The sequence below is a fragment of the Macaca nemestrina genome, chromosome 15 (genome assembly GCF_043159975.1).
Source record: "Macaca nemestrina isolate mMacNem1 chromosome 15, mMacNem.hap1, whole genome shotgun sequence".
In the NCBI taxonomy this organism is placed as follows: domain Eukaryota; kingdom Metazoa; phylum Chordata; class Mammalia; order Primates; family Cercopithecidae; genus Macaca; species Macaca nemestrina.
The window spans coordinates 12,616,133-12,643,837 of record NC_092139.1 but is presented as its reverse complement, the minus strand read 5'-3'; the positions used below and the strand labels follow the sequence as shown (position 1 = coordinate 12,643,837).

The following is a 27,705-nucleotide window of genomic DNA, read 5'->3' as shown; positions in this document are numbered from 1 at the left end:
TTGGACCATTTCAGGAAAGGGTCTCACACGTTTGTTTAATCACGTGCCAACAACAATAGCAACAATAAAAACCCCTACAGGTGGTCTAGTTTTTAAACAGAATTCTCCATTCCAATATAAAAAGAAGTCATAAAATAAAATATAAATTCAATCTAATTTGAACTTATGGACCACTTGTTTTTTGTATGATCTGTGAGCTAAGAATGGTTTTCGCATTTTTATTTTTATTTTTATATTTTTTTGAGATGGGAGTCTCACTCCGTCACCCAGGCTGGAGTGCAGTGGCACAATCTCATCTCACTGCAACCTCTGCCTCCTGGGCTCAAGCGATCCTCCCACCTCAGCCTCCCAAGTAGCTGGGACCACAGGTGCACGCCACACCTGGCTAATTTTTTGTATGTTTGGTAGAGACAGGGTTTCACCATGTTGCCCAGGCTGATCTCGAACTCCTGACCTCAAGTGATCTGCCTGCCTCAGCCTCCCAAAGTGCTAGGATTACAAATGTGAGCCACTGTGGCTGGTCTGGTTTTCACATTTTTAACTGGTTCACAAAAATCAAAAGAAAATTAAATTTTGTGAGGTGAAAATTTTATGAAATTGAAATCTCAATGCCTATGAATGGAATTTTATTGGAGCACAGCCATGCCTACTGCCCCAAATATTGACTGTGGCTACTTCCCTGCTACCCGGCAGAGCTGAATAGTTGCAACAGAGAAGAGACGACCCACAAAGCTGAAAACATGTACTATCTGGCCCTTTACTGAAAAAACATTGCTGACTCCTGCTCTATGGCTAAAGGTCTTCAAATTGAGGGTTTTGTATTGTGGAAATATGCAAAGATTCTTTCCTTCCTTCCTTCCTTCCTTCCTTCCTTCCTTCCTTCCTTCCTTCCTTCCTTCCCTCCCTCCCTCCCTCCCTCCCTCCTTCCTTCCTTCCTTCCTTCTTTCCTTCTTTCTTTCTTTCCTTCTCTCTCTTTCTCTTTCTTCTTCTTCTTTTTCTTTTTTTTTTTTGACATGGTCTCACTCTGTTGCCCAGTCTGGAGTGCAGTGGCATGATGATGGCTCACAGTTCACTGCAACCTTGACCTCCTAGGCTCAAGCAGTCCTCCCACCTCAGCCTCCCAAGAAGCCAGTACTACAGGCATGTGCCATCAAGCCCAGCTAATGTTTTGGTATTTTTTGTAGAGGCAGGGTTTTGACATGTTGCCCAGACTGGTCTCAAACTCCTGGGCTCAAGTGATCCTCCTGCCTCAGCCTCCCAGAGTGCTGGAATTACAGGTATGAACCACTGCCCCCTGCCAAGATTTTCAGTATATACAAGCATGATTGACTGGGCTCGGTGGCTCATGCCTGTAATCCCAGCACTTTGGGAGGTTGAGGTGAGTGGATCCTTTGAGGTCAGGAGTTCCAGACCAGCCTGGCCAACATGGTGAAACCCCGCCTCGACTAAAAATACAAAAATTAGCCAGACGTGGTGGTGGGTGCCTGTAGTCCCAACTACTCAGGAGACTGAGGCAGGAGAATTGCTTGAACCAGGAGGTGGAGGTTGCAGTGAGCCGAAATCACGCCACTGCACTCCAGCCTGGGTGACGGAGGGAGACTCTCTCTCTCAAAAACAAACAAACAAACAAAACCAGGCATGATTAAGGGCATCAATTCTCAGATCCTTAACTTCTAGGCATACCTTTTCGTAAAACTGATCACCTAAGAACACACAGAGAAAGTGACCCATTATTAACAAACCATACTGAACCAGTGGCCGGAGCCATGAAATCTGAGACATCACAGCGTCAGTGTTGAGAAGGCAAGTGATTCCATAATTGGAAAAGAAACCCAGGTTGTTTTCAGTTCTTTGTTTTTAACAAAATTGACCCAATTAATAACTGATCAATATGTGATTTTCTGGCACAGAATTCAGAAGAAATTAAAATAATCGAGAAATAGTGCTATAATAATACAATTTGTATTTCTATATTCTTATTTATGTGAATAAAACTCAGAGTTTACATAAATAAGAGAATTTGACACATAACTGAAAATAAACTGTATCTCATTCTAGCAACTGCTGAAAAACAGTTTTTTAAAAAAGTAATATTCATAAAGAATATGTAAGCTGACTAAAAACCAGGCCTATCTACCTCATTAAAATAGAAAAACACCAGTACATTGCTTATATTTAATGACTATTTTTCAAATTATATAATAAATGTATGTTGCTTTGGTCAAAATTCCTAATTATCTTGTTTTTTGAGATGGATTCTCATTCTGTCAACTCAGGCTGGAGTGCAGTGGCACGATCTCAGCTCACTGCAACCTCTGCCTCCCAGGCAAGTGATTCTCCTGCCTCAGCCTCCTGAGTAGCTGGGACTACAGGCGTGCACCACCACACCCAGCTAACTTTTGTATTTTTAGCAGAGATGGGGTTTTGCCATGTTGGCTAGGCTGGTCTCAAACTCCTGACTTCAGGTGATCCATCCACCTTGGCCTCCCAAAGTGCTGGGATTACAGGCGTGAGCTACTGTGCCTGACCCTAATGGTAATCTGATATTGAAGAAATGTCTAAAGCTTGGAGCCCTCTGATCATAGAAAATAAAAGATGTGAATTTCAATTTATATAGCCATAATTTTGTTGCGGAGAAGTATGATGAAATAAATGATAATTTTTTAACTTTAATAATATTTCCTACTTTCAAGGCCCGCTCTCTATCTAAGAAGTTTCAGAAACTGATTCTCTCAACCTGACTGGCTAGGATGAGCCACTGCCTTGTTTTTTTTTCCTGGTAACACCATGATTTTGTCTCAACTTTGCTGGGCTACAGGACCTAGGGCATCTAAGAAATGGATCAGATTGGGATTCAACTTTTCATCTCCACCAGAACAGAGTTTAATGACTACTGAAGAGAAAAGAATCTTATGTCCAAGGATATAATTCATCTGCCAGGACAAAAGAAGTCCCACCTATGTGCCCTTCTGAGGAGCATACTCCAGGAAGTACTCTAACCAAATGAAAATGAAATCAGAGTAAAGGCACAACATACGGAAGTTGAAGGATATAAGAAACAATGGTGAACGATGAATGCAGTAATTTTTGGTTAAATCTAAATGGAGATGGTAAACTGACTGGGAATTTGAATGTAAGTTTGCCCCATAGGGCAAAACTTAACAAAAGCCTAGAAATAAACTTATAAGTCATCTCAGCAAAACTCAGAATTTGAGGATAGGGGCTGTAGAAGATGAAGTCCAAAAGCTTCCTCTCATCAGGGAAGAATTTCTTAATGGAAGATTGAGGCATGGTTAATGTTTGCTTTTTATACAGCAGTAAGCAAATATATATTTAACAATCACAATCATTGTTAGATATTGGAAAGTAGGCCAGGTGCACTGGCTCATACCTGTAATCCCAGCACTCTGGGAGGCAAAGGTGGGCAGATTGCTTGAGCCCAGGAGTTCGAGACCAGCCTGGGAAACATGGAAAAACCCCATCTTTACAAAACAAACCAACCAAACAAACAAAAGTTAGCCAGGCATGGAGGCACACACCTGGAGTCGCAACTACTTAGGGGGCTGAGGTGGGAGGATCACTTGAGCTGGGGAGGTCAAGGCTGCAGTGAGCCGAGATCACTCCACTGCACTCCAGCCTGGGAGACACAGACCCTATCTCAAAAAAAAAACCAACACACACCAAATTGGAATGTAACTGTCAGCAGAATGGAGATGAATATATACCTTTCTAGAGAAAAGAAATAAAAAGGAAAAAGGAGAAAACTGCAAACTTTAATAAATAGCAAATACTAAATAAGATGGAAGTGAATAATAGCACGTACATATTACTGTAATAAATACAAATGATTTGAATTCTCCTATCAAAGACAAGGAGAGGCTGATAAAGAAAGATACTGAATAACAGAATGGGCAGACATGAACCGGGCAAATGAAATAAAATACAAAATAAGACTTAGAATGTTATTATGAGATAAAGCTTGATTTAAGGCCAAAAGCTATTATTAAATAGAAGGAACAGGTACATAAGAATAAAAGGAAAAAATGACAAAGAACATAGAATAGCTACAAACTTTGTATACATCAAATAACATATGGCAAAATATAATTTAAAAAAGCACCCTGGTAATATAAGGAAAGCTTGGTTTTAAAAATGCAATCCTCATGAGAGATTTTAAAATATTTCTTTCAGAGTTTACCAAATAGACACAAACTAAGAAAGGATTAGAAGAACTGAATAATTCATAAAAATTTAAACTTTACAGAGACTATATATTCTTCTCTAATAGTCACCAAATACGTACAAAAATTGGTCATGTAAATAGCCATACAGAAAACTATTAAATTATAAGAAGACATACAAGCAGCCAACAAACATATGAAAAAATGCTCAACATCCTAATCATGAGAGAGACGTAAATCAAAAGCACCGTGAGATACCATCCCACACTAGTCACCGTGGCTACTGTGAAAAAGGCAGAAAACTAAAGATATTCGCGAGGTTGAGGACAAAAGGAAACATTTGTACACTGCTTGTGGGAATGTAACTTAGTTCTGCCAGTGTGGAAAGCAGTTCGGAGATTTCTCAAAGAACTTAGAACTACCACTTAACTCAGCAATCCCATTAATACAAATCATTCTACCAAAGTCACATGCACGCGTATGTTCATCACAGCACTATTCACGATAGCAACATGGAACCAACCTAGATGTCCATCAGTGATGGACTGGATCAAGGGAATGTGGTACGTACACCATGGAGTACGTCACAGCCATAACAACATGAAATCATGGACTTTGCAGCAACATAGATGCAGCTGGAGGTCATTATCCTAAGTGAATTAATGCAGGAACAGAAAACCAAATACCACATGTTTTCACTTATAAGTGGGAGCTAAACATTGAGTACCTGTGGACACAAAGATAGGAACAACAGACACTGGGGCCTACTTGAAGGTAGAGGGAGGGAGGAAGTTGAGGGTTGAAGAACTACTTACTGGGTACTATACTCACTACCTGGGTGACCAAACCATTTATACACAAAACCCCAGTGACATGCAATTTACCCAGGTAAAAAACCTGCCCCCCCAAATGACATGCAATTTACCTAGGTAAAAAACCTGCATACGTACCCCCGAAACCTAAAATAAAAGTCAAAAAAATACAAAAAACAAAAACAAAACAAAGAAAATGGCATAATGAGGGAGAAAAATATTTATTTTACAGGTCACATTTTCAGGCCAAAACCCAGTAACATCAGAAACCAAAAGCCAAAATATAGTTTCACAAATTGTAATCCAGGCACACCTTGTTTGATTGTCCTTAGCTTTATTCTGCTTTGCAGATGCCCAGGTTTTTTTTTTTTTTTTTTTTTTTTTTTCACACATTGAAGTTTGTGGCAAGCCCGCATCGAACAAGTCTTATGGGCACCATTTTTCCAACAGCGGGTGCTCACTTTGGTTCTCTGTGTCATATTCTGGTAATTCTCACATTTCAAGCTTTTTATTATTATTGTATCTGTTATGGTGATCTGTGATTGGTAATCTTTAATATTACTCTTGTAATTGCTTCGGGGTGCCGTGAACCATGTCCATATAAGATGGCGAAGTTAATTGATAAATGTACTGTGTGTTCTGACTGGTCCACAGAACAGCTGTTCCCATCTCTCTCCCTCTGCTTGAGCTTCCCTATTCCCTGAGACTCAACAATGTTGAAATTAGGCCAGTTAATAACCCTATAATGGCCTCTAAGTGTTCCAGTGAAAGAAAGAGTCCCACGTCTCTCACTTTAAATCAAAAGCTAGACAAGGTTAAGCTTGGTGAGGAAGGCATGTTGAAAGCCAAGACAGGCTGAAAGCTGGGCCTTTTGCACCAGTTAGCCAAGTGGTGAATGCAAAGGAAAAGTTCTGCAAAGAAATTAAAAGTGCTACTCCAGTGAACATATGAATGATAAGAAAGTGAAACACCCTATTGTTGATGTGAAGAACGTTTGAGTGGTCTGAATAGAAGATCACACCAGCCACGACATTGTCTTCAGCCAAAGCCTAATCCAGAGCAAGGACCTAACGCCTTAAATTCTACGGAGACTGAGAGAGCTGAGGAAGCTGCAGAAGAAAATTGGAAGCTAGCAGAAGTTGGTTCAGGAGGCTTAAAGAAAGAAGCCATCTCCAGATCATAAAAGTGCAAAGTGAAGCAGCAGGTGCTGATGTAGAAGCTGCAGCAAGTTACCCAGAAGATCTAGCTAAGATCACTGATGAAGGAGGCTACACTAAATAGATTTTTCAATGTAGATAAAACTGTCTCCTACTGGAAGAAGACGCCATCTAGGATGTTCATAGCTAGAGAGGAGAAGTCAAAGTCTGACTTCAAAGCTTCAAAGGACAGGCTGACTTTCTTGTTAGGGGCTAATATAGCTGGTAACTTAAAGTTGAAGCCAGTGCTCGTTTACCATTCCAAAAATCCTAAGGCCCTTAAGAATGATGCTAAATCTACTGTCTAGGCTCTAGAAATGGAACCATGAAGGCTGGATGACAGCACCTCTGTTTACGGCATGGTCTACTGAATATTTTAAGCCCCATGTTGAGACCTACTGCTCAGAAAATAGGTTCCTTCCACAATATTACTGCTTATTGACAATGCACCTGGTCACCCAAGAGCTCTGATGGAGATGTATAAGGAGACAAATGTTGTTTTCATGCCTGCTAACATAACCTCCAACCTGTAGCCCATGGATGAGGGGGTAATTTTGACCTTGAAGTCTTATTATTGAAGTAATACATTTTTTAAGACTATAGCTGTGATAGTGATTCCTCTGATGCGTCTGGGCAAAGTAAATTGGAAACCTTCTAAAAAGGATTCACTATTCTTTTTTTTTTTTTCACCAGAACATCAAGATGAAGGATTCGCCATTCTAAATGCCATGAAGATCATTCGTGATTCCTGGGGGGAGGTCAAAATATCGACCTTACCAGGGGTTTGTAAGAACTTGATTCCAACCGTTATAAATGAACTTGAGAGAGTTCAAGACCTCAGTGGAGGAAGTAGCTGCAGAGATGGTGGAGATAGCAAGAGAACTAGAATTAGAAGTGGAACCTGAAGATGTGGCTGAATTGCTGTAATCTTATGAGAGAACTTGAATGGATGAGGAGTTGCTTCTTATGACTGAGCAAAGGAAGTGGTTCCTTGAGATGGCATCTACTCCTGGTAAAGATGTTCTGAACATTGTGAAAATGACAACAAACAACTTAAAATATTACTTAGCCTTAGTTGATTAAGCAGTGCCAGGGTTTGAGAGGATTGAGTCCAATTTTGAAAGCAGTCTTACTATGAGTAGAGTGATATCCAACAGCATTGGATGTTGCAGAGAAATCTTTCATGAAAAGATTTAATTATGTCTTTTGCAGCAACACAGATGAAACTGGAGGCTGTTATTTTACATGAAATAACTCAGAAACAGAGAGTCAAACACTGGATGGTCTCACTTATAAGTGGGAGCTCAATAATGTTTATACATGGGCATACAGTGTGGAATAATAGGCATTACAGACTCAGAAGGGTGGAAGGGAGGTAAGGGATAAGAAATTGCTTAATGGGTCTGGTGTGGTGGCTCACGCCTGTAATCCCAGCACTTTGGGAGGCCAAGGTGGGCAGATGACCTAAGGTCAGGAGTTCGAGACCAGTCTGGCCAGCATGGTGAAACCCCATCTCTATTAAAAATACAAAAATTAGCTGGGCATGGTGGCACGTGCCTGTAATCCCAGCTACATGGGAGACTGAAGCAGGATAATTGCTTGAACTCGGGCAGGGGAAGTTGCAGTGAGCTGAGATTGCGCCACAGCATTCCAGCCTAGGCGACAGAGTGAAACTCCATCACACACACACACACACACACACACACACACACACAGACACACACACAAATTGCTTAATGGGTAAAATGTACATTATTTGGGTAATGGTTACATTAAAAGCCCAGATTTCACCTCTATGCAATATATCCATGTAACAAAACTGCAAGCAGTTGTACCCCTTAAATTTAAACCAAAAAAGGCAAAAAAGAGGCCAGGTGCGATGGCTCACACCTGTAATCCCAGCATTTTGGGAGGCCGAGGCGGGCTGATCACAAGGTTAGGAGTTTGAGATCAGCCTGACCAACATGTTGAAACCCCATCTCTACTAAACATATAAAAATTAGCTGGGCGTGGTGGGGCACGCCTATAGTTCCAGCTACTCAGGAGGCTGAGGCAGGAGAATTGCTTGAACCCAGGAGGCAGAGCTTGCAGTGAGCTGAGATCGCGCCATTGCACTGCACCCTGGGTGACAGAGCGAGACTCCGTCAAAAAAAAAAAAAAAAAAAAAAAGGGAAAAAAGAGGAAGAGTCCATTGATGTGGCAAACTTTGTTGTTGTCTTACTTTAATAAATTACTACAGTTACCCCAACCTTCAGCAACCACAACCCTGATCAGTCAGCAGCCATTGGCATTGAGGAAGACCCTTCAGCAGCAAAATGACTGCAACTTGCCGAAGGCTCATATGATTGTCAGCAATTTTTAGCAACATAGTATTTTTAAATTTAAGTATGTACTTTTAAAAGTCACAATGCTATTGTGCCCTTAATAGACTTTAGTATAGAATAAACATAACTTTTATATGCACTGGGAAATTAAAAAATATGTGTGACTTACTTCACTGTGATATTTGCTTTATTGTGGTGGTCTGGAACCAGACTCACAATATCTCCGAAATATGCCCGTATTTGCAAAATAGGAAACGTACCTTTACAGAACCCCTGGATTCTGGTCCTATCCCCTTCAAAGCAACCAACTAACCATTCCCAAAACTGAAATAACAAAGTCTAGAAGTTTATGGAAAGAAGGGCATGCCATACAAAAGTTTATGGGGATGGATATAAGGAAAATTTTTGAATGATTTTGTAGGCAATAAAGATCACAGGATATCAGCCGAGCACGGTGGCTCACGCCTGTAATCCTAGCACTTTGGGAGGCCAGAGCGGGCGGATCATGAGGTCAGGAGATCGAGACCATCCTCACTAACACAGTGAAATCCCGTCTGTACTAAAAATACAAAAAAATTAACTGGGCGTGGTGGCGGGCGCCTGTAGTCCCAGCTACTCAGGAGGCTGAAGCAGGAGAATGGCGTGAACCCGGGAGGCGGAGCTTGCAGTGAGCCGAGATCACGCCACGGCACTCCAGCCTGGGTGACAGAGTGAGACTCCGTCTCAAAACAAAAAAAAAAGATGACAGGGTATCCTGTCAGTTCCTGGTTCTGGATTATCTGCTTCTATAGAGGTTAGTGCCCTTTAATGGTTTTGAGCTATTTTACACCTTAAGTTTTTTTTTTTTTTAGACACGGTCTCACTCTGCCACCAAGGCTAGAGAGTGGTGGTGCATGATCACAGCTCACTGAAACCTCAATCTCCCCAGATCAAGTGATCCTCCAATCTCAGCCTCTAGAGTAGCTGGGACTACAGGTGCACACCACCACGCCCAGCCAATTTTTTTTTTTTTTGGGATAGTATTTGTAGAGAGAGGGTCTCCCCTGTGTTGCTCAGGCTGGTCTGGAATGCTTGGACTCATGTGATCCTTTTGCCTTGGCCTCCCAAAGTGCTGAGATTATAGGCGTGAACCACCGTGCCTGACCATTTTACAACTTTGCAGGTTACAGAAACAGATAGTATTGCAAATAACTCATCCACAGCACTGCAAACAGATTTCTTTTGATGGAACGCAACTGATTACTACTCTGGAGATAGTGACCAGTTTTGCATCTGTTGGTGAATTTATTTCAGCATTCCTGATTGCCTATGTAATCATGCATTTGTTGATTCTCCTTTGAGCCTGTTGTATCTTACAGATTCCTCCTTTAATTAATGAATACTTGACATGTGCTAATCTTATATTTGTATGACAGTCATGATTTTAACTCAAAAAATTATCTTTTAACGCAGGTGAATGCATAATGGAAAATATATAGCTTTAAATATTGTTATTGCTAAAGACTGAATAAGTGAACTTAATATATGAAACTAGAATAACAAAATAAAATGAAAGAAAAGCAGGGGAAAGAATTATTAAACTAAAAGCTGAGGCCGGGAGCAGTGGCTCACACCTGTAATCCCAGCACTTTGGGAGGCCAAGGCAGGCGGATCACGAGGTCAAGAGATCGAGACCATCCTGGTCAATATGGTGAAACCCCATTTCTACAAAAAATACAAAAAAACTAGCTGGGTGTGGTGGTGCACACCTGTAGTCCCAGCTACTCAGGAGGCTGAGGCAGGAGAATCACTTGAACCCAGGAGGCGGAGCTTGCAGTGAGCTGAGATTGCGCCACTGCACTCCAGCCTGGGTGACAGAGCGAGACTCCGTCTCAAAAAAAAAAAAAAGCTGAAAGCTGAAATGAATGAAATGGGAGAGGGGTAGAGAAATAAATAAAAGCAAAAGTGCTACTTTTACTTTAATACAAATGACTAAATAAGTAAACCCTTAGCATGCTAAGTAGAAGACTAAAAATACAACAATAAAAAAGGAAACCCCAAAACCAGTAGCAACAAGAAAGGTGATGGACCCCCAAATGCCAAAGTTATTAAAATATTTTAAAAAGAAAGTTAAATGGAATCATAGGGCCGCAAAATTGAAAATTTAGAGCAGAGTAAATGATTTTTTTTTCTTTTGCTAAATATAAACTACTAAAACTGATCCAGATAAGATATACGACCTGAACAGATCACTAATTACAGAAAATAATTGGGAAGTTTGTTAAGAACGTTACAATGAAAAAGACTATCAGCCAAGATAATAGAACAGGTAATTTCTGAGAGAGTCAACCTATAGCAGGTCACCGAAAAAGAAGAGAAGAGCTCCAGTGTATTTTTAGAGTTGCACAAGCTCCAATTTATTTTTAGAGTTCTGTAAGAAACAAGCAAAAATCAGAGATAGCACTAAAAAAGAAAACTAGAGACCAGCTGCATGTATGTGTATACAAGTCATTGCCACTTATCAACAGGGATCCATTCTGAGAAATACGGCGTAGTCTATGGTTCCTAGGCTAGAAATCCATACAGCACGTGAATGTGCTGAGTACTGTAGGTAATGGTAACACAATGGTAAGTACTTGTCTATCTAAATATAACTAAACATAGAAAAGGTACTGCAGCCCAGGCGTGGTGGCTCGTGCCTGTAATCCTAGCACTTTGGGAGGCTGAGGTGGGTAGATCACTTGAGCCCAGGAGTTCAAGACCAGCCTGGGCAGCATGCCAACACCCATCTCTACAAAAAAATACGTCGTGGTACATGCCTGTGGTCCCAGCTACTTGGGAGGCTGAGGTGGGAGGATCACCTGAGCCTGGGGAGGTAAAGACTGCAGTGAGGTGAGCTGTGATTGTGCCACTGTACTCCAGCCTGCGTGACAGAGTAAGACCCTATCTCAAAAACAAAACAAAACAAAACAAAAGTACAGTAAAAATATGGTATAAAAGATAAAAATATGGTACACCTGTTTAGGACACTTATCATGAATGGAGCTTGCAGGATTGGAAGTTGCTCTGGGTGAGTCAGTGGGTGAGCGGTGAGTGAATGTGAAGGCTTAGGTCAGGACTATGTACTACTGTAGACCTTATAAACACTGTACACTTAGACTACTCTAAATTTATTAAAAAATTCTTTCTTCAGTAGTAAATTAAGTATAGCTTATTGTAACTTTTTTACTTTATACATGTATTAATTATAAAGATTTTGACTCTTATCAAAGTCTTTTGTAATAACACTCAGCTGAAAACACAAGCATTGTATAACCATACAAAAATATTATTTCTTTATATCCTGATTCTATAAGCCTTTTCTATTTTTTTCTCTTTTACTTTTTCAACTTAAAAAAAAAAAAAAAACTAAGACACAAACATGCACACTAGCCTCAGCCTATGCAGGGTCAGGATCATCAAGATATCAGTAGGCAATAGAAATGTTTCAGCTCCATTATTATTATGAGATCACCACTGTAATATGCAATCTGTTGACCAAAATGCCATTACGCAGCAAATGGCTAGAGTTGTAAAACTTCCAGGTAAGATATTAGAAAATGAAATCCAGCAGTGTTTTGGAAGAATAATTCAACATGACCAAGAGGATTTGTTCCAGGAATGCAAGGTGACTTAACATACCAGGGTATATGCTATACGAATTCACTGTGTCAACATATTTAAGTGCAAAACCTAAATACTTATGGCTAACGATTTTAAGGCGATATTTGATAAAATTCAGCAAGCTACCCTGATAAGTGAAATTGCATCAGTATTTTATATGAACTTATCAAAAGAATTACTATGAAAATATTAAGTCTTGTACTCAAAAACCTTTATTCAACTCCATTGTAAACATTATTCAGTCAAATTATTTAGTCTATTTTTATTATATAAGGTCTGTGTTTCTTTTTTTTGAGATGGAGTTGCGCTCTGTCGCCCAGGCTGGAGTGCAGCAGCGCAATTTTGGCTCACTGCTGCCTCCACCTCCTGGGTTCAAGCGATTTCACTCTAAGTGAAAACTGGAGCAGAAGAAAATGACCTAAGTATATAAAAACCATTATCCAAAGGAGTGGTGTATATTACATTGGAAAATTCTAAAGTTAGAATTAGGAATCACAGCAAGGATGCCAGCTGTATCAGCGTTGTTTGGAGGTTCTGGCTAAAGCAACAGGACAAGAAAACAAAATAAGTAGTAAAAATATTCCAAGGGAAGAGATAAAACAATATGAAAATAAAAGACTACATCAGATAATTATAAATCATATTTATCAGAGACCAAGGATTTCTAATAAACACAATTCATTACTGAGAATTTTTCTTTAATATAGACAAATATAGTCTATTTTGGCTTTTCTTGATGTCTGCAACAAATACAAAAATTCCTATTCACAATTATGATAAAATTATGGAATAATAAAAAAACACAGGGCCGGGCACGGTGGCTCACTCCTGTAATCCCAGCACTTTGGGAGGCCGAGGCAGGCGGATCACTTGAGGCCAGGAGTGCAAGACCAGCCTGGCCAACATGGCGAAACCCCATCTCTAGTAAAAATACACACACAAAAATTAGCCAGGAATGGTGGCAGGCGCCTATAATCCCAGCTACTCAAGAGGCTGAAGTGGGAGAATCACTTGAACCCTGTGAGCCAAAATTGCGCCACTGCACTCCAGCCTGGATGACATAGCGAGACTCCATCTCAAAAAAAAGAAACACAGACCTTATATAATAAAAATAGACTACATAATTTGACTGAATAATGTTTACAATAGGAGTTAAATAAAGGTTTTTGGGTAGAAGACTTAATATTTTCATAGTCATTCTTTTGATAAGTTCATATAAAATACTGATGCAATTTCAATAAAAAATTCCAAAAGGTTTTCTTTTTTGGTGGGGGTGGTTTAGGTACTGGATAAAATAACAGTTCCTTTGGAAGAATAAATATCTAAGAATTGCTAAGAAAATTTTGGAAAATAATAGCTGGGGGAAGCTTTGTAAGTCTAAAAGATTAAGCTTACCTTAATGCTAATATGATCAAATAAGTGACGTTAGCAAGCCAGATCATCTTCTGGAATCTCAGATCTCTAATATTCCAGAATAAAGAAGTTCTGGAAGTATATTTGTGAACTTTATCTACATGAGTTAAATTAGGATTTCAGTTTTCAGGAAAATAATATTTAACAAATGGTTCTGGCATAAGCAGACAGTCAAACTTGTTCATCATAACATATAAATATGAGTTCTGGGCATGAGCTGTAATCCCAGCACTCTGGGAGGCTGAGGTGGGCAGATCACAGGAGGCCAGGAGTTTGAGACCAGCATGGCCAACATGGTGAAATCTCGTCTCTACTAAAAATATAAAAATTAGCCAGGCATGGTGGCACACACCTGTGATCCCAGCTACTTGGGAGGCTGAGGCAGGAGAATTGCCTGAGCCTGGGAGGCAGAGCGGGCAGTGAGCTGAGATCGTGCCATTGTACTCCAGGCTGGGCGACAGAGCCAGACTCTGTCTCAAAACAAGAAAAAAAAAAAAAAAAAAAAGAAGGAAAAAAAAAAGAAAAGAATTCTGGCTGCAGCAAGGAGCCAATGAAAAACAAACAAGCAAGCAGGAAAAACACCAAAGGGAAAACCAATTTAATCTCAGGGGAAGGATGGATGTTCTTAGAAAATACAGGTGCCACAAATGAAGCGACAGGAGCATCTAACCACAGAAAAAGACAGTCATTTTTATATGGTGACAGCCCCACAAGTAAAGTCAAAACACAATGACAGGAGGGGAAGAAACTCAGCAATGTGTGACTGACGTCGGGTTAGTGTTCCCAACTTCCCAACAGCCAAGGAGAAAAAGGAGGCAGTAAGAGTTCTAAGTTCACAGAAGAGAGTAGCACACATGGTCAACCAGCCTATGCACAGATGTCTCAGAAAACGCAGACCACACCACCAGCTAGGGGAGTGCACGAAGGCCAGATAACCATTTTCACACAGCAGATTGACAAAACTTCCAAAGGTAGTTAGGCCCACATCATGGATGAGACTACCATTGTGAAAATTAATCCATATTTATGTAAGTACAAACTATGCAAGCTCCATGAAACTTACTCTTTCGAATCTACTTACAGAAAAAAAAAAAAAAAGAGCAGAATATGAAAGTTTACTGGGGCAGTTTGTAATGACAAAACTATTCCTCAAACAACCTTAATAATCATAATAGCAAGATGACGGACTAAACCCTGGCATGTCTGTAACGTTTGTTTAAAAAAACTAGGTCTATAGATGGAATAATCAAAGCAAGTTGCAGAGAAATGTGCAGAGTATGATACAATTACTGTAGAACTAGGAAAACGTTTTCTATGTTATCTTTTGAGTCCACGTATATTGGTAAGAATACAGAGCACCTAACATTACTTACCTTGGATGGGGTGAGAATATGGAGGGGCTGGAAGTTGTTGGCTTGGTGTTTGTACAATTCTGTGTGTAATTTATTCCAAAGAATAAGTTTTACTGTTGTAGTTTGTAAAGAGACAAAACAACCAACAAATCAAATATGCATGTGTGTACATGTCCATGCATGTGTATGTATGTTTGTGTATGTATATATATGGAAGGCAGCTGGTAGGTAGAGATCTAAGGATGCAAAAAGAAATATAGAATATAAAAATATTATGCTTAATTAAACTACAACTTTATAACTGGAGTAGAAAACATATATACATAAGCATAAAAAAAGAGTGATAGGGTCTGGGTGCGGTGGCTCACACCTGTAAACCCAGCACTTTGGGAGGCCGAGGTGGGCAGATCATGAAGTCTGGAGATCGAGACCATCCTGGCTATGGTGAAACCCTGTCTCTACTAAAAATACAAAACATTAGCCGGGCATGGTGGTGGGCGCCTATAGTCCCAGCTACTCGGGAGGCTGAGGCAGGAGAATGGTGTGAACCCGGGAGGTGGAGCTTGTAGTGAGCCCAGATCGCACCACCGCACTCCAGCCTGGGCGAAGTGAGAGACTGTCTCAAAAAAAAAAAAAAAAAAAGATTGATAGGAAGTCCATCAAAATGGTTACAGTCTGTATAGTTTGTATCTGGACAGTAAGATTATTAGTAACTTCTATTTTTTTCTAGTAATATTCTGTTTTTCATATTTTCTATCTTGAATACACATTATAATCAGGAAAAAATCCTTTACAGTTGAAAAAAGTGGGAAAAAAGAAAGATGTAGAAAATAGGACCAGGACAATGGAAGTTTCCCAGCTGAAATTCAAAAGCAGAACAGTTTTCTAAAGGGTTGTAAGCAGTGAGTTTGAAGTGACAAAATTATTTAAATCACTAACATTGTATACTGCAAGCCTTTTCTGTTTCTTACCAAAAACCATAGCTAATAACTCACTATTATCATTGATGATAGGAAAATAAAGAAATTATGGCAAATATAATATAGCAAGTCATCAAAATTGTGTTCAAATATTATGGATCAAAGAAAGAAGAATAAAAGTGGCAAAAATGTATCTAAGTATTCTCATAATATTCTAAATATGCTTCTGTCGCAAGAGTAACCTCTTCTCACCAATCCTTGCTGACAGCAGAAATGAGTGGTATTACACCACTAGAGAATGGCTTAAGGTACAAGCATGGGTGATTCTAGCTTGCTCTCTGGCACCACCTACTGATCAAACAGCATCTCAACGGAAAACCGCACAATTTGAATTTTCCTCTTCTCAATACAACCTATGCTCTGGAAAAAATCTAGGTACGCTCTCAGTCCACTCATCTGGGTTCTGCACAGATATTAACATCTCAAAAATGCTATTCTAGAAAATTCTGTCTTGTTAGTAGAAACTTTGATCATTTTTGCATCTAAACAGAAATGCCAGGATTGTCAGTCTGAGGTTTCAAAATGAAAACGACAGTGGGATGGATCACTTTATCACGTTAGGTACCACATCTATTTAATGTGACTGTGGAGGAGGTAAGATGACTGTGTGATATTTATGAGAGGATTAAAAACCTTTGCTGCTTCAGGTTGTTTTTGACTAATGACTCACACCCCATCATTCCCAAATCCGACCTTGGCTCTAAAGAATCATTAACATTCAGTATATTTTAATCAGATACCAATTTATTAGGGAACCATTCATTTGCTGCGCATTAGCACTAAACATTTGTTTTTGGGGGGTCAGGTATCCATGTCACATTATGTAGAAAATGGTCCTTCATGCCAACAGGCTTACATGTGGAAAACATGAATCCCCCCAAACTCTGGGGAGTATTCCAGAATGGGGCAAAAGAGAGGCTGGGAAGTACCATTTACTACACAAATTTAATAAGGTGGACAAAAACCTTTACCAGAGTTGGAAAATCAAGTTGGAAACAAATACATATATTCACTACTTAATGCATTTAATTCCAACCCCTCATTGGAATCACCTTGGTAACATTTAAGATTCTACAACAGTATGATGTGACGATTCAGAGGTGGTCTCAAAGTTGTTACAGTGTTAAAAAAATTATAGTAAGCAGTATAAAATTACAATTTATTATGGGGCCAGGGGGATTCACAGCCATCCTTAAAAATATTAAGAGCAAACCACGGCCAGGCATGGTGGCTCACACCTGTAATCCCAGCACTTTTGGGAGGCTGAGGTGGGCAGATCACTTGAGGTCAGGAGTTCAACATGATGAAACCCCGTCTCTATCAAATATACAAAAATTAGCCAGTCATGGTGTCGTACACCTGTGGTCCCAGCTACTTGGGAGGCTGAGGCACCAGAATCGCTTGAACCTGGGAGGCTGACTTGCAGTGAGCCAAGATTGCGCCACTGCACTCCAGCCTGGGAAACAGAGCGAGACTCCGTCTCAAAAACAAAACAAAACAAAGAAAACATGAAGAGCAAACCTTTTAGAGAATTCTACTTATGATTTCTTTTTCTCAATTCCTTTCCCCCACTCCTTTTGTTTTTTAAGCACTAATCTGGTATGGAGTCAGCAGGACAGAGCAAAGCTGGATGGGCTGCCCCTTGAATGATGGAGTAGGTCTGCTTGGGTAGTTCTTGCTGGGAAGAGGAGGAGAACACCGGCGGCGCAGTGGTGGCCACTGCGATGTTCTGGCCTCCATCGCTCACCACTGTCACTTCTGCTGTCCCCTCCTGAATCAAGGCGTTTAGGCCTTCAAAGTCAGTGCAAGTAATACCCGAACTGGTAATGAAAGTCTGATTGCCAGAGCCTTCCTGGGGGCCACCTGGGGCCGTGGGGATGAGAGTCTGGTGCAGAGTGGCTCCGTCCGTCTGGTCGTGAGTGGTCAGCAGGACAGCCGGCTGGGTCATTGCGCCCGCCTCGCTCGGACACCGCGAGGACTGAGGAGGGGCGATCAGACTGACCTGGCGCAGGATCTGCAGCCGGCTGTTCCCCGGGAGTTCCTCTGGGTTCTGGGCCACCAAAGCAGGCGGGACGATGTTCACTGCAGCGGCGGCAGCCTGGACGATGGTGTTCGCCTGTGGCACCTGATGCCCGACGATGATTTTGACTCTTCCCTCGCTGAACTGGGGCACTTGGCTGGGCTGGAGGGGTACCTGGAGGTGTCCCACAGTGAGGGGCGTGGCGGGCTGCTTGCTGGGGTCGATCTGAAACTGGAGGACGGTCACGTCCGAGTTCTTACTCTCATTGTACTCACTGTGCTGTCTCTTGTGGCTGCGGAGCGAGTCCTCCCGCATGAAGGAGGCGTCGCATATATCGCAGTGGAAAGTCTTCTTGGCATCGAGCTTGGCCACCTGCCGGCTGCTCTGCCTGCCCGTGTCCTTCCTCTCCAGAGCCTCAGTCTTAACCATGTCCGCATGGAACTTCTTCATGTGCTTGCTCAGGTTGCTAGGCTGTTTGGTGTCGAAGCTGCAGTAGTTGCATTTGAAAGGGCGGTCGGTGCAGTGGATGCGCTCGTGGATGCGCAGGGCGGCCTTGCTGGAGCAGGAGTAGCTGCATTCCGAGCACTTCTCGGGATGCTCCGACTGGTGCACGCGGCTGTGCTTCCGGAGGGTGGCTTTGCTGTCACCCAGGAAGTCGCAGTGCGGACACTTGAAGTTATTCCCGCTGTGCTTGATGCGGATGTGCGACTTGAGGTTCCCCTTCATGGTGCAGCGGACGTTGCAGAACTCGCACTTGAAAGGCTTCTCCCCTGAGTGCACCCGCATGTGCCTTTTCAAGTCCGAGCTGATTTTGAACTTGGCGCTACAGAGCCAGCACTGGAAGGGGGCGTCCCCTGTCAACACAAGGTGAGTTTCGATAAGAACAGGCAGGCAACAACCACAGCGGATCCCCCCGAAGCACACACCAGAAAATCGCTTATACAAGGTGGGTGGGTGCAGACCTTCTAACTGCAGCTTCTAGCAGCCCCTGGGAGTGGGGGAACAGGGGCAGGGTTTCTTTTTCTTTCCCCAGACCCAAACCACCACCACCGGTATCAAACCCAGAAGAAAAATGGGAGATCGAAAAGAGCAATTTAATTGTCCCAGATAAAATAAGATTTACAAGTATACTTGTTATATACTTTAGAACACTCAAACTATCTTTCATACTGTTAATGTGCCCACTCTGCTAGTTAATGGTTCACAGTTGAAGACTTTGGCACAACCCGCTGAGTTTGACTGAGTTACATGTTGTAACAGATTCAACAATACATTTTCGAACGGGTCAGCTCCGTGCTGCACTCATTGGAGTATGGTTTTACAATGATGGAAACACCCAGCTTCTATTTCATGCAGATCTTTATTAATAAAGATGTGTTTATTGCACAAAATTTATTTATCCCATATTGCCAGCTGCGTTCTTTATTTGTGAAGTTACAAAATCCAGCTGCTTGATTTTTTTTAAAAAAAATTCATATTCGCTGAAAGATGAGCAAGGCAAGTGAAACTGCAAACATCTGAATGGATATCATATTCCAAATTTACTTCCTCAATGAATGCCAAGTCCAAATTATCTGAGGCAATGACAATTCAAGCAAATTGGCGACCCCTCATTTCAATATTGTTTAAGTAAGCAAAATAGCAGCTAATATTCTTCAATGGCTTCCGGGATGGCAGGCGCTATGCTGAGCACTCCACAAGCGTGGTCTCGCTTGATGCTGGGAAGATGGCCCTGTGGTGGGTACTATTATTAATATTGTTTTTCAACACAGTTACACAGAGGAGAAGGCTGAGACCCAGAGAGACTATATAACTTGTTCTCGGTCACCCAGTAGTGCAAAGCAGGGCTTGGATTCCAATCCAGGCTGACTCCAAATCTGGTATCTTTAGATGCTAGGTAATTATCTGTACATATAACAGATGTTTGCTTTCTTAGGACATAAACCCACAAGACTGGGATGGTGTTCCAGCTTTTTGACATAGGATCTGCTACTTCACCATGAGCTGCTTAAAGAATGCAAACAAAGATGGCAGGGGGCAATTGAACAAGCTTCTAGAACACTGAGAGGCCTAAACATAAACCTAAAAAAATGCTTTGTATGACTGAATACCACCAAGATCATGCATATTAAACTCCAGAACAAGGAACAGTAAGCTACAGCCTCTGGGCTAGATCCTACCCATAGCCTGTTTCTATTAATAAAGTTTTACTGAAACACAGCCACGCATATTTGTTTACATATGGTTACTTGCCTGCCATAATGGTAGAGGTGAGTATTTGTAATAGATACTGCATGGCCCACAAAGTCTAAAATATTTACTATCTGGCCCTTTTCAGAAAAAGGGCCTTTTGCTGCCTTAGAATGTTGTTCTTAACCTTTTTTATGCCATTACCCCTTTTTGGCAGTTTAGTGAAGTCCATGGAACCCTTCTTAGATAATATTTTAAATGTACCAAAAAAACTAAAAGAAGAACCAATAGGAATATAAAAGAAACCAATTATATTAAAATAGTTATTAAAGAAAAAAATTGTGATATGCCAATGTGTGTGTTTCATTAATGTGTTCACGAATCAGACCTAGTGGCAGGTCTAGTAACTACAGTCATTTCTAAATAAAGAGGAGTGTAAAAGATATTTTACTCTATCTGCAGCAATCATTATGAAGAGATTTTTGATTTCCACTGGCGACAACTTTACATGCACTGTTATCAGATTGGTTGCCTGTTTTCATAATTGAAGGACATGTCAAATTTCAATACAGGCTAGTGAAAATGAAGACTTTTTTTTTTTCCCATCCAAGGACCTCCCTCCCAAATCTACTCATGGATTTCTCAGGGGCAGACGTCTGTAGACTCAAAGTCAGAATCCTTGCTCCAGAATGTTTTACTAGGTTTTCCAGTTACATCCCTGCCAAAATTATAGCGACAGTCTTTTTTCACTTCTTTAGCAATCTGCAGAGGTGAGACCCAGAAAATCCAGAAAACCAAATCTCACAGCTAAGTTGCAGAGCTTAACAACACCCTTTGGCATGAAAGCAAAGGTTACAAATTCCTTTGTCTTTTTTTTTTTTTTTTTTTTAATTTAACCATAAACATTACTTTAATGAAGTATACTGGGCAAATAGTCCCACTGGACACTAAGGTCTTCACACATAATGACTATGTTCATTCTTGCCTACTACCTGATTCCCACTGTGTCTGGCACATAGTGAGGTTTAAAGAATGTTGGATGAATAAGCGACATATATTTAAGCTGACAGATCTTCCTTGAGTTTGGGTTGCTACTCAAACAAGTGTTGATGTAGTCTATCAAATCACCGAAAGGGTAAAAACAAAATCCTATTAATTTACAGTTTTACAAGTGCCACAGATTTATAAAAGGGAAAATGAACATTCCACGAAGACCATGCATAAATGGCACACATTTAAATTTTTGAAAAACACACGTTTTCTAGACCAATTTAAAGATGCTGCTATAAATAGTAACTTCATCCTTGTAAATAAAAATGAACCATTTTCATACATGAATTGTTCAGCTTCTCTAACTTAGGCTGGGGGAAATTTCTGAAGCAAATCAGTGGGGCATCGATTATGCCAATGTCTTAACTTGCTGTAGATTACTAAAATGTTCCCACATCTCCCCACCTCCCACCCCTCCTAGTAGCACGGCCTCTGCCCTGTCATTAGGATGTTCTCCCATGATCCATGATAAAAGCCTCAACCATTGGATTTGGCCAAAGGTATATTTAGTCACTTGAAACAAATAATGGCTTGAAATGGACTTGTGCACTGGGGCTTGCTTGCTTACACCTCGGTCATGACCATGAGGTCAATCCTGGCCTACCTACTGCTGGTCTCAGGAGAAGACCAAGAGACATATGGAGCAGAGCTGATTTCCTCAGCCAAGGCCAGTGGATAGCCAGTCCATAACCAGCAGATCCTCAGACTAATAAGAGAGCCCAGCCAAGGTCAGCTGGTTTTGCCCAGCTGATCCTCATAGGTGAACAGAAAAAGCATATTGCATCTATTGAGGTTTTGTGGGCTATTACGCTGCATCGCTGTGACAACAGACAATGGATACAGATACAGGTATCTAGAAAAAGGGTGATGCCATAACAGAGAACCAAAATACAGAGCATTGGTTTTGAGATTGGGTTGCATGTGGAGGCTGGAAAAATGGCAATGCACACTACTTAATGGCAAACATTTGGTAAGATTGTCACTCATGGTAGCTTAGAAGACAGAAAATGTACATAATGAGTTTTGGACTTGAACAAAGAGATAAATTCTAGGCAGAACAGTGAAAGTGTCTTATAAGCTGCATATGATAAAAGACTACAAGAAAGAGACAAACTCAAAAAAAGAACTGGACATTTACTAAGCAGAATTTAGAGGGAAGACAGAAAGTCAAAGATTTACTGGATATAGTTTCTCATCTCCAGCCAGCTTCTCCAGCCAGCTTTCCCAGGTAAGACAAAAGCCTGGGACAAAGATCAATCTAAGAAACTAGTCTCAGAGTGAAGACCAAATGTGAAATAAGGTGTCTAAATGTAAGACTCTTTAATAAAATCTTCAAAAGGGAATTAAGAATGGTGAGAATGAAGTTGGTGCCAAGTATGTTCTTTCAGCTGGACAAAGGACTCCTAAAACCCACAGAAGGTTAAATGCCAAAAGTACCTATAATTGAGTTTAGAAGAAGAGGCAAGATTCCAAAAGAATTGTGGGTATCGCTTTTGGCAAATGGATACATAGGAAACTCACACAGTTTTTAAAGACAGCTCTACCAGCAACACTGTCACCAGCCTTACTAAAACAAAAGGTAAAAGACCTCCAGCTGTTGGCAGACAGGAAGCAAGCTGAGAAAGTTTCTCAAAGGTACATTTTGCAATCTTTTTTAGAAGTAGCTTAGGAAAGTGATGGAAAGGATGCTCCAATGGGCAGGGTTAAGAACCAAAGAGCTGAGCCAAGGCCTAATCAAGAAACATTCCCTATCCCCTGAGTAGGGGGAACCTGGGAACATGTGCCCAAAAGAATTTCAGAAATGCTATGGACCAGGGACTGACAAATGCCTTTCTGCCTTTCTTTCTTTCTTTCTTCTTTCTTCTTTCTTTCTTTCTCTTTCTTTCTTTCTTTCTTTCTTTCTTTCTTTCTTTCTTTCTTTCTTTCTTTCTTTCTTTCTTTCTTTCTTTTTCTTTTTCTTTTCTTTCTCTTTCTTTTTAATTATACTTTAAGTTCTGGGATACATGTGCAGAATGTGCAGGTTTGTTACACAGGTATACACGTGCCATGGTGGTTTGCTGCATCCATCAACCTGTCATCTACATTAGGTATTTCTCCTAATGCTATCCCTCCCCTAGCCCCCAACCCCTTGACAGGCCCCAGTGTGTGACGTTCCCCTCCCTGTGTCCATGTGTTCTCATTATTCAACTCCCACTTACGAGTGAGAACATGTAGTGTTTGGTTTTCTGTTCCTGTGTTAGTTTGCTAAGAATGATGGTTTCCAGCTTCATGCATGTCCCTGTAAAGGACATGAACTCAACCCGTTTTATGGCCACATAGTATTCCATGGTGTATATGTGTCACATTTTCTTTATCCAGTCTATCATTGATGGGCATTTGGGTTGGTTCCAAGTCTTTGCTACTGTGAATACTGCCACAATAAATATACATGTGCATGTGTCTTATACTACTTTCAAATGGTAGAATTATGGTAATTATTTTGGCTTTTTGTTTTACCACTGTATATTGGGTGTATCAGGACAGACAACTTGTTTTTTATTTCAACCATCTCTAGATGAAGAGAAACCATATCCAGACCCAAGGGAGATCACACAACTGTGGTCCTTAAGGCTGATCCTATGATTGGATGAGACTTGTGGGGTTCTTCGGAAAGTGTGAACGCATTTTTCCTGTCAGAGAGATGTGAATGATGGTGAGGATAAAGGTGGACTGTGGTTGTTTGCAAAAACGGTCCCAATTCAGCCCAGCGAGGTGGCTCACGCCTGTAATCCTAGCACTTTGGGAGGTGAGGCAGGTGGATTGCCTGAGCTCAGGAGTTTGAGACCAGCCTGGGCAACATGGTGAAACCCCATCTCTACTAAAATACAAAAAATTAGCCAGGCATGGCAGCATGCGCCTGTAATCCCAGCTACTCAGGAGGCTGAGGCAGGAGAATCACTTGAACCCAGGAAGTGGAAGTTGCAATGAGCTGAGATCACGCCACTGCACTCCAGCCTGGGTGACAGAGCGAGACTCCATCTCAAAAAAAAAAAAAGTAAAAAAAAGGTCCCAGTTCTTCACCTTCCCTGCATCCCTGATCTTTGCCACGTAACACTGTGACGACCTCTCACTGTAAGTGAGCTCAGTTCCACCCTTGACACCAGGATGAAACATGTGACTTGCCTTAGCCAATGTGATGCTTGACAACTTATAGAAGCAAAGACTTGAAATGGGCTTACACTGGGGCTTCCTTGCTTGCACCTCTGCCATCCTCATGAGAAGGACAAGCCCGGGTTAGTCCATGGTCCCGGGAGGACGATGAGAGATGCACAGAACACAGCCAGATTGCCTCAGGCAAGGCCAGTGGACAGCCAGCCAGCCCACGGTCAGCAGATCCCCGGGCAAATCTGGAAGGCACCCAGCCTTCCCCACACATGTGGTTAAGCCAAGCCAAGATCAACAGAGTTGTCCAGTCAACTTCCTGCTGACCTAAAGTATGTTAGCAACAAATGTTTATAATACAACACTGAGATTTCATGGTTGTTATCGCAGCATTATGGAATCTTTATCTAACTGATACACCAAAAGAAAGAAGTATGTAATTTGTTGAGTTACCTACCCTGCTAATTTTGCTGTATGTTTTTTGGTCAAGCTGTTCCATGCTGAACTAGAGGATGCTTCAAAAATGACTGGAATGCCTAATCATTATGCAGAATTTATCAAAGATACATGACTTATACCTGTATTTTATTTCGTGCACTTCCTCAATTACATACTTTACAAGTGAATAAGTTATAAAGTTATATAAAGAGATATACATATGTATAAAGCTATAAACTTCATGGTTTTCTCCTATTTTACTGAGAAAGGCTCTTCAAGGCAGCTGAAAAGCAAAACTGCAAATGGGCCAAGCACGGTGGCTCATGCCTGTAATCCCAGCACTTTGGGAGGCTGAGGTGGGCAGACCACTTGAGGTCAGGGGTTCAAGACCAGCCTGACCAATATGGCAAAACCCCATCCCTACTAAAAATAGAAAAAGTTAGCTGGGCATGGTACAACATGCCTGTAATCCCAGCACTTTGGGAGGTTGTGGTGGGCAGACCACTTGAGGTCAGGGGTTCAAGACCAGCCTGACCAAGATGGCAAAACCCCATCTCTACTAAAAATACAAAAAATTAGCTGGGTGTGGTGCAACACACCTGTAATCCCAGCTTCTTGGGAGGCTGAGGCACAAGAATTGCTTGAGCCTAGGAGGTGGAGGTTGCAGTGAGCTGAGATAGCGCCACTGCACTCCAGTCAGGGCAACAGAGCAAGACAAAACAACAACAACAACAACAACAAAACAAAACTGCAAACAACGGGATGAGCAAAGGTTCCAACTCGATTTCTTCCATCGTGGCTGAATGCTTTAAGGTGCTTATGATTTATGCCATAGGAAGTGTAGAGAGCAAATAACAGGCGGGACTCACCCGTGTGGGATCGCAGGTGGACGGTGAGCTGGCTGGAGTTCCGGCTGGCGTAGGGGCAGATCTGGCATTTGAAGGGCCGCTCGTCCGAGTGAATCCGCAGGTGCTTGTTGAGGCTGCTGCTGTCGGCAGCGGCGTAGTCACACGTCTTACACTTGTAGGGCTTCACGCCCGTGTGGCACCGCATGTGAGTTTTCAGCTTGTCCTTCCGGCTAAAGCACTTGCCACAGACTTCACACTTATGAGGTTTGTCTCCTTCAAACACACACACACACACAGATGGCAGCAGGAAACGAGATTAAAAAAGGAAAAGGCTTATTTCCCACTGCCTTACGAAAAAAGTCATATACAACCACCAAAGAATATCCAGAGAACCCTGAAACACTGTGTGGATGATTGGCAAAGAGCTAACATCTTGGGAGAGGGGAATTTTCTTCCATTTTCCTTATTGATATTACTTGAATTTTTTAAATGATGAATATGAATTTCTTATACATTTTGTATAAATTAAAAATAGAAGGCAATTAAAATAAAATTTTAAAACATAGGTAAGTAAAATAATAACAGTTGTGTTAATTTTCTCTTATACTCACTCTCTCCTTTTTCCTTTTCACAACAGAGATGCACCCTAAAATTTAGAACACCTAAGTTTCAGCAGAGTTCATGGCTGACCAGCGAAAGACTACACTTCTCAGCCTTGCCCGCAGCTAGGTGTGATCTGTGACTAAGTTTTTATCAAAGCGATGGCAGAGAAAGTAAAGTGTGTCTCTTTCACGAGAGGAAACTGCTTGCCTTTTACATTTTCTCTTTTCCTGCTTCTAGCCATGGCATGGGGGTAAGGCAGCAGGTGCGGGCAGGTGAGTGAGTGGGTGAGGGCAGGCGAGTGAGTGGGTGAGGGCAGGTGAGTGAGTGGGTGAGGGCAGGCGAGTGAGCGGGTGAGGGCAGGTGAGTGAGCGTGTGAGGGTGGCATACCTGCAGATGGTGGAGTCATGTAACAGAATGAGGTGGGAGGAACTTAAGTGCCTGGATGGTCCCTAGGACAGAGCTGCCCACCTGTCCCGACCTGCCTGCTCACCTCCGGACAGTTACACGGGACAGATACAAACCCCTATCTTGCTTGTTAGAGCTGGTGTTTCAGTTTCATTCTTACAGCAGCTTAATCTGAACCTCACTAATGCATATGTCAACTTGACATCTGTGAACAACTGCTAACTTTTTGGTGTATATTTTTCCAATCTGTGTGTGTGTGTATGTTTTTGGTACATAAAAACTCCTGGCTAACATCAATTTAAACACTTTTTGAATGGCACTGTGCCTTTGAATTACTATATTTAATCCTTGCAACAGCTGGGATTAGAACCCAGGACCGTCTTGCGCGCGCGTGCGTGTGTGTGTGTGTGTGTGTGTGTGTGTGTGTGTGTGTGTGTGTTTTGGCAAACACTGCACTGCCTCCCTATTGACTACTTTCTTGCACTTACAGTAATTTCTATGACCTGTTTCATATCATTACATATCCACAACATGGTTGTTAAGGCTGAAGTATTTCACTGTATGGATATGCATGAATTATTGAATCCATTCCTTACTTGGTCATGAAAAAGAGTAAGTCAATATGACATAGTGATGTGAAACGATGTGCAAAAGTAATTGAAAAAAAGCAAGTTGCACTGATAGCGTGTATTGTATTAACTTAATAAGACATGGAAAAAATTAAATGTGTGTGTTTTTAGACCTGGTCTAGGCATGCAAATATTTCAGAATGAGACACAGAGGTATGTTAGGACAGCTGACTTTTGGTTATGGAAGGAGGTGGCTGTGAGTCAAGATCTTCTTTTTTTTACTTTATATATCAAATATTATCCTGACCAAATCGTAACTAGCCAAGTGCTGAAATAGTCAGCCAAAGCTGATCACTGTCATCATAAAATAAATATTTGGGATTTAAGAATACATCTAAACGTTTATTAAAGATCAGCATTTTGGCTGGGCACGGTGGCTGTCGCCTGTAATTCCAGCACTTTGGGAGGCTGAGGCAGGCAGATCACTTGAGGTCAGGAGTTCGAGACCAGCCTGGCCAACATGGTGAAACCCCTTCTGAAC

General features: G+C 41.4%; 1 protein-coding gene across 5 annotated transcripts in view; it reads right to left on the bottom strand.

Annotated features, from left to right (window-relative positions):
- LOC105470663 (ZFP64 zinc finger protein) overlaps positions 1-27,705 on the bottom strand; it is a 100,952-nt gene that overhangs the window by 42,568 nt on the left and 30,679 nt on the right. Inside the window, exons 4-5 of one of the 5 annotated variants that reach the window (XM_011722842.3) lie at positions 25,609-25,860; positions 14,095-18,774 (exon numbers count right to left, since the gene is read on the bottom strand). The exons of 1 other annotated variant lie outside the window; for it this stretch is intronic. In XM_011722842.3, the coding sequence (XP_011721144.1) occupies positions 17,492-18,774; positions 25,609-25,860 (1,535 nt within the window). In that variant the 3' untranslated portion in view covers positions 14,095-17,491. Of the gene's footprint in view, positions 1-14,094; positions 18,775-25,608; positions 25,861-27,705 lie in introns of those variants that run through there. 3 more of the 5 variants (XM_011722839.3, XM_011722838.2, XM_011722840.3) reach the window with 3 other exon arrangements.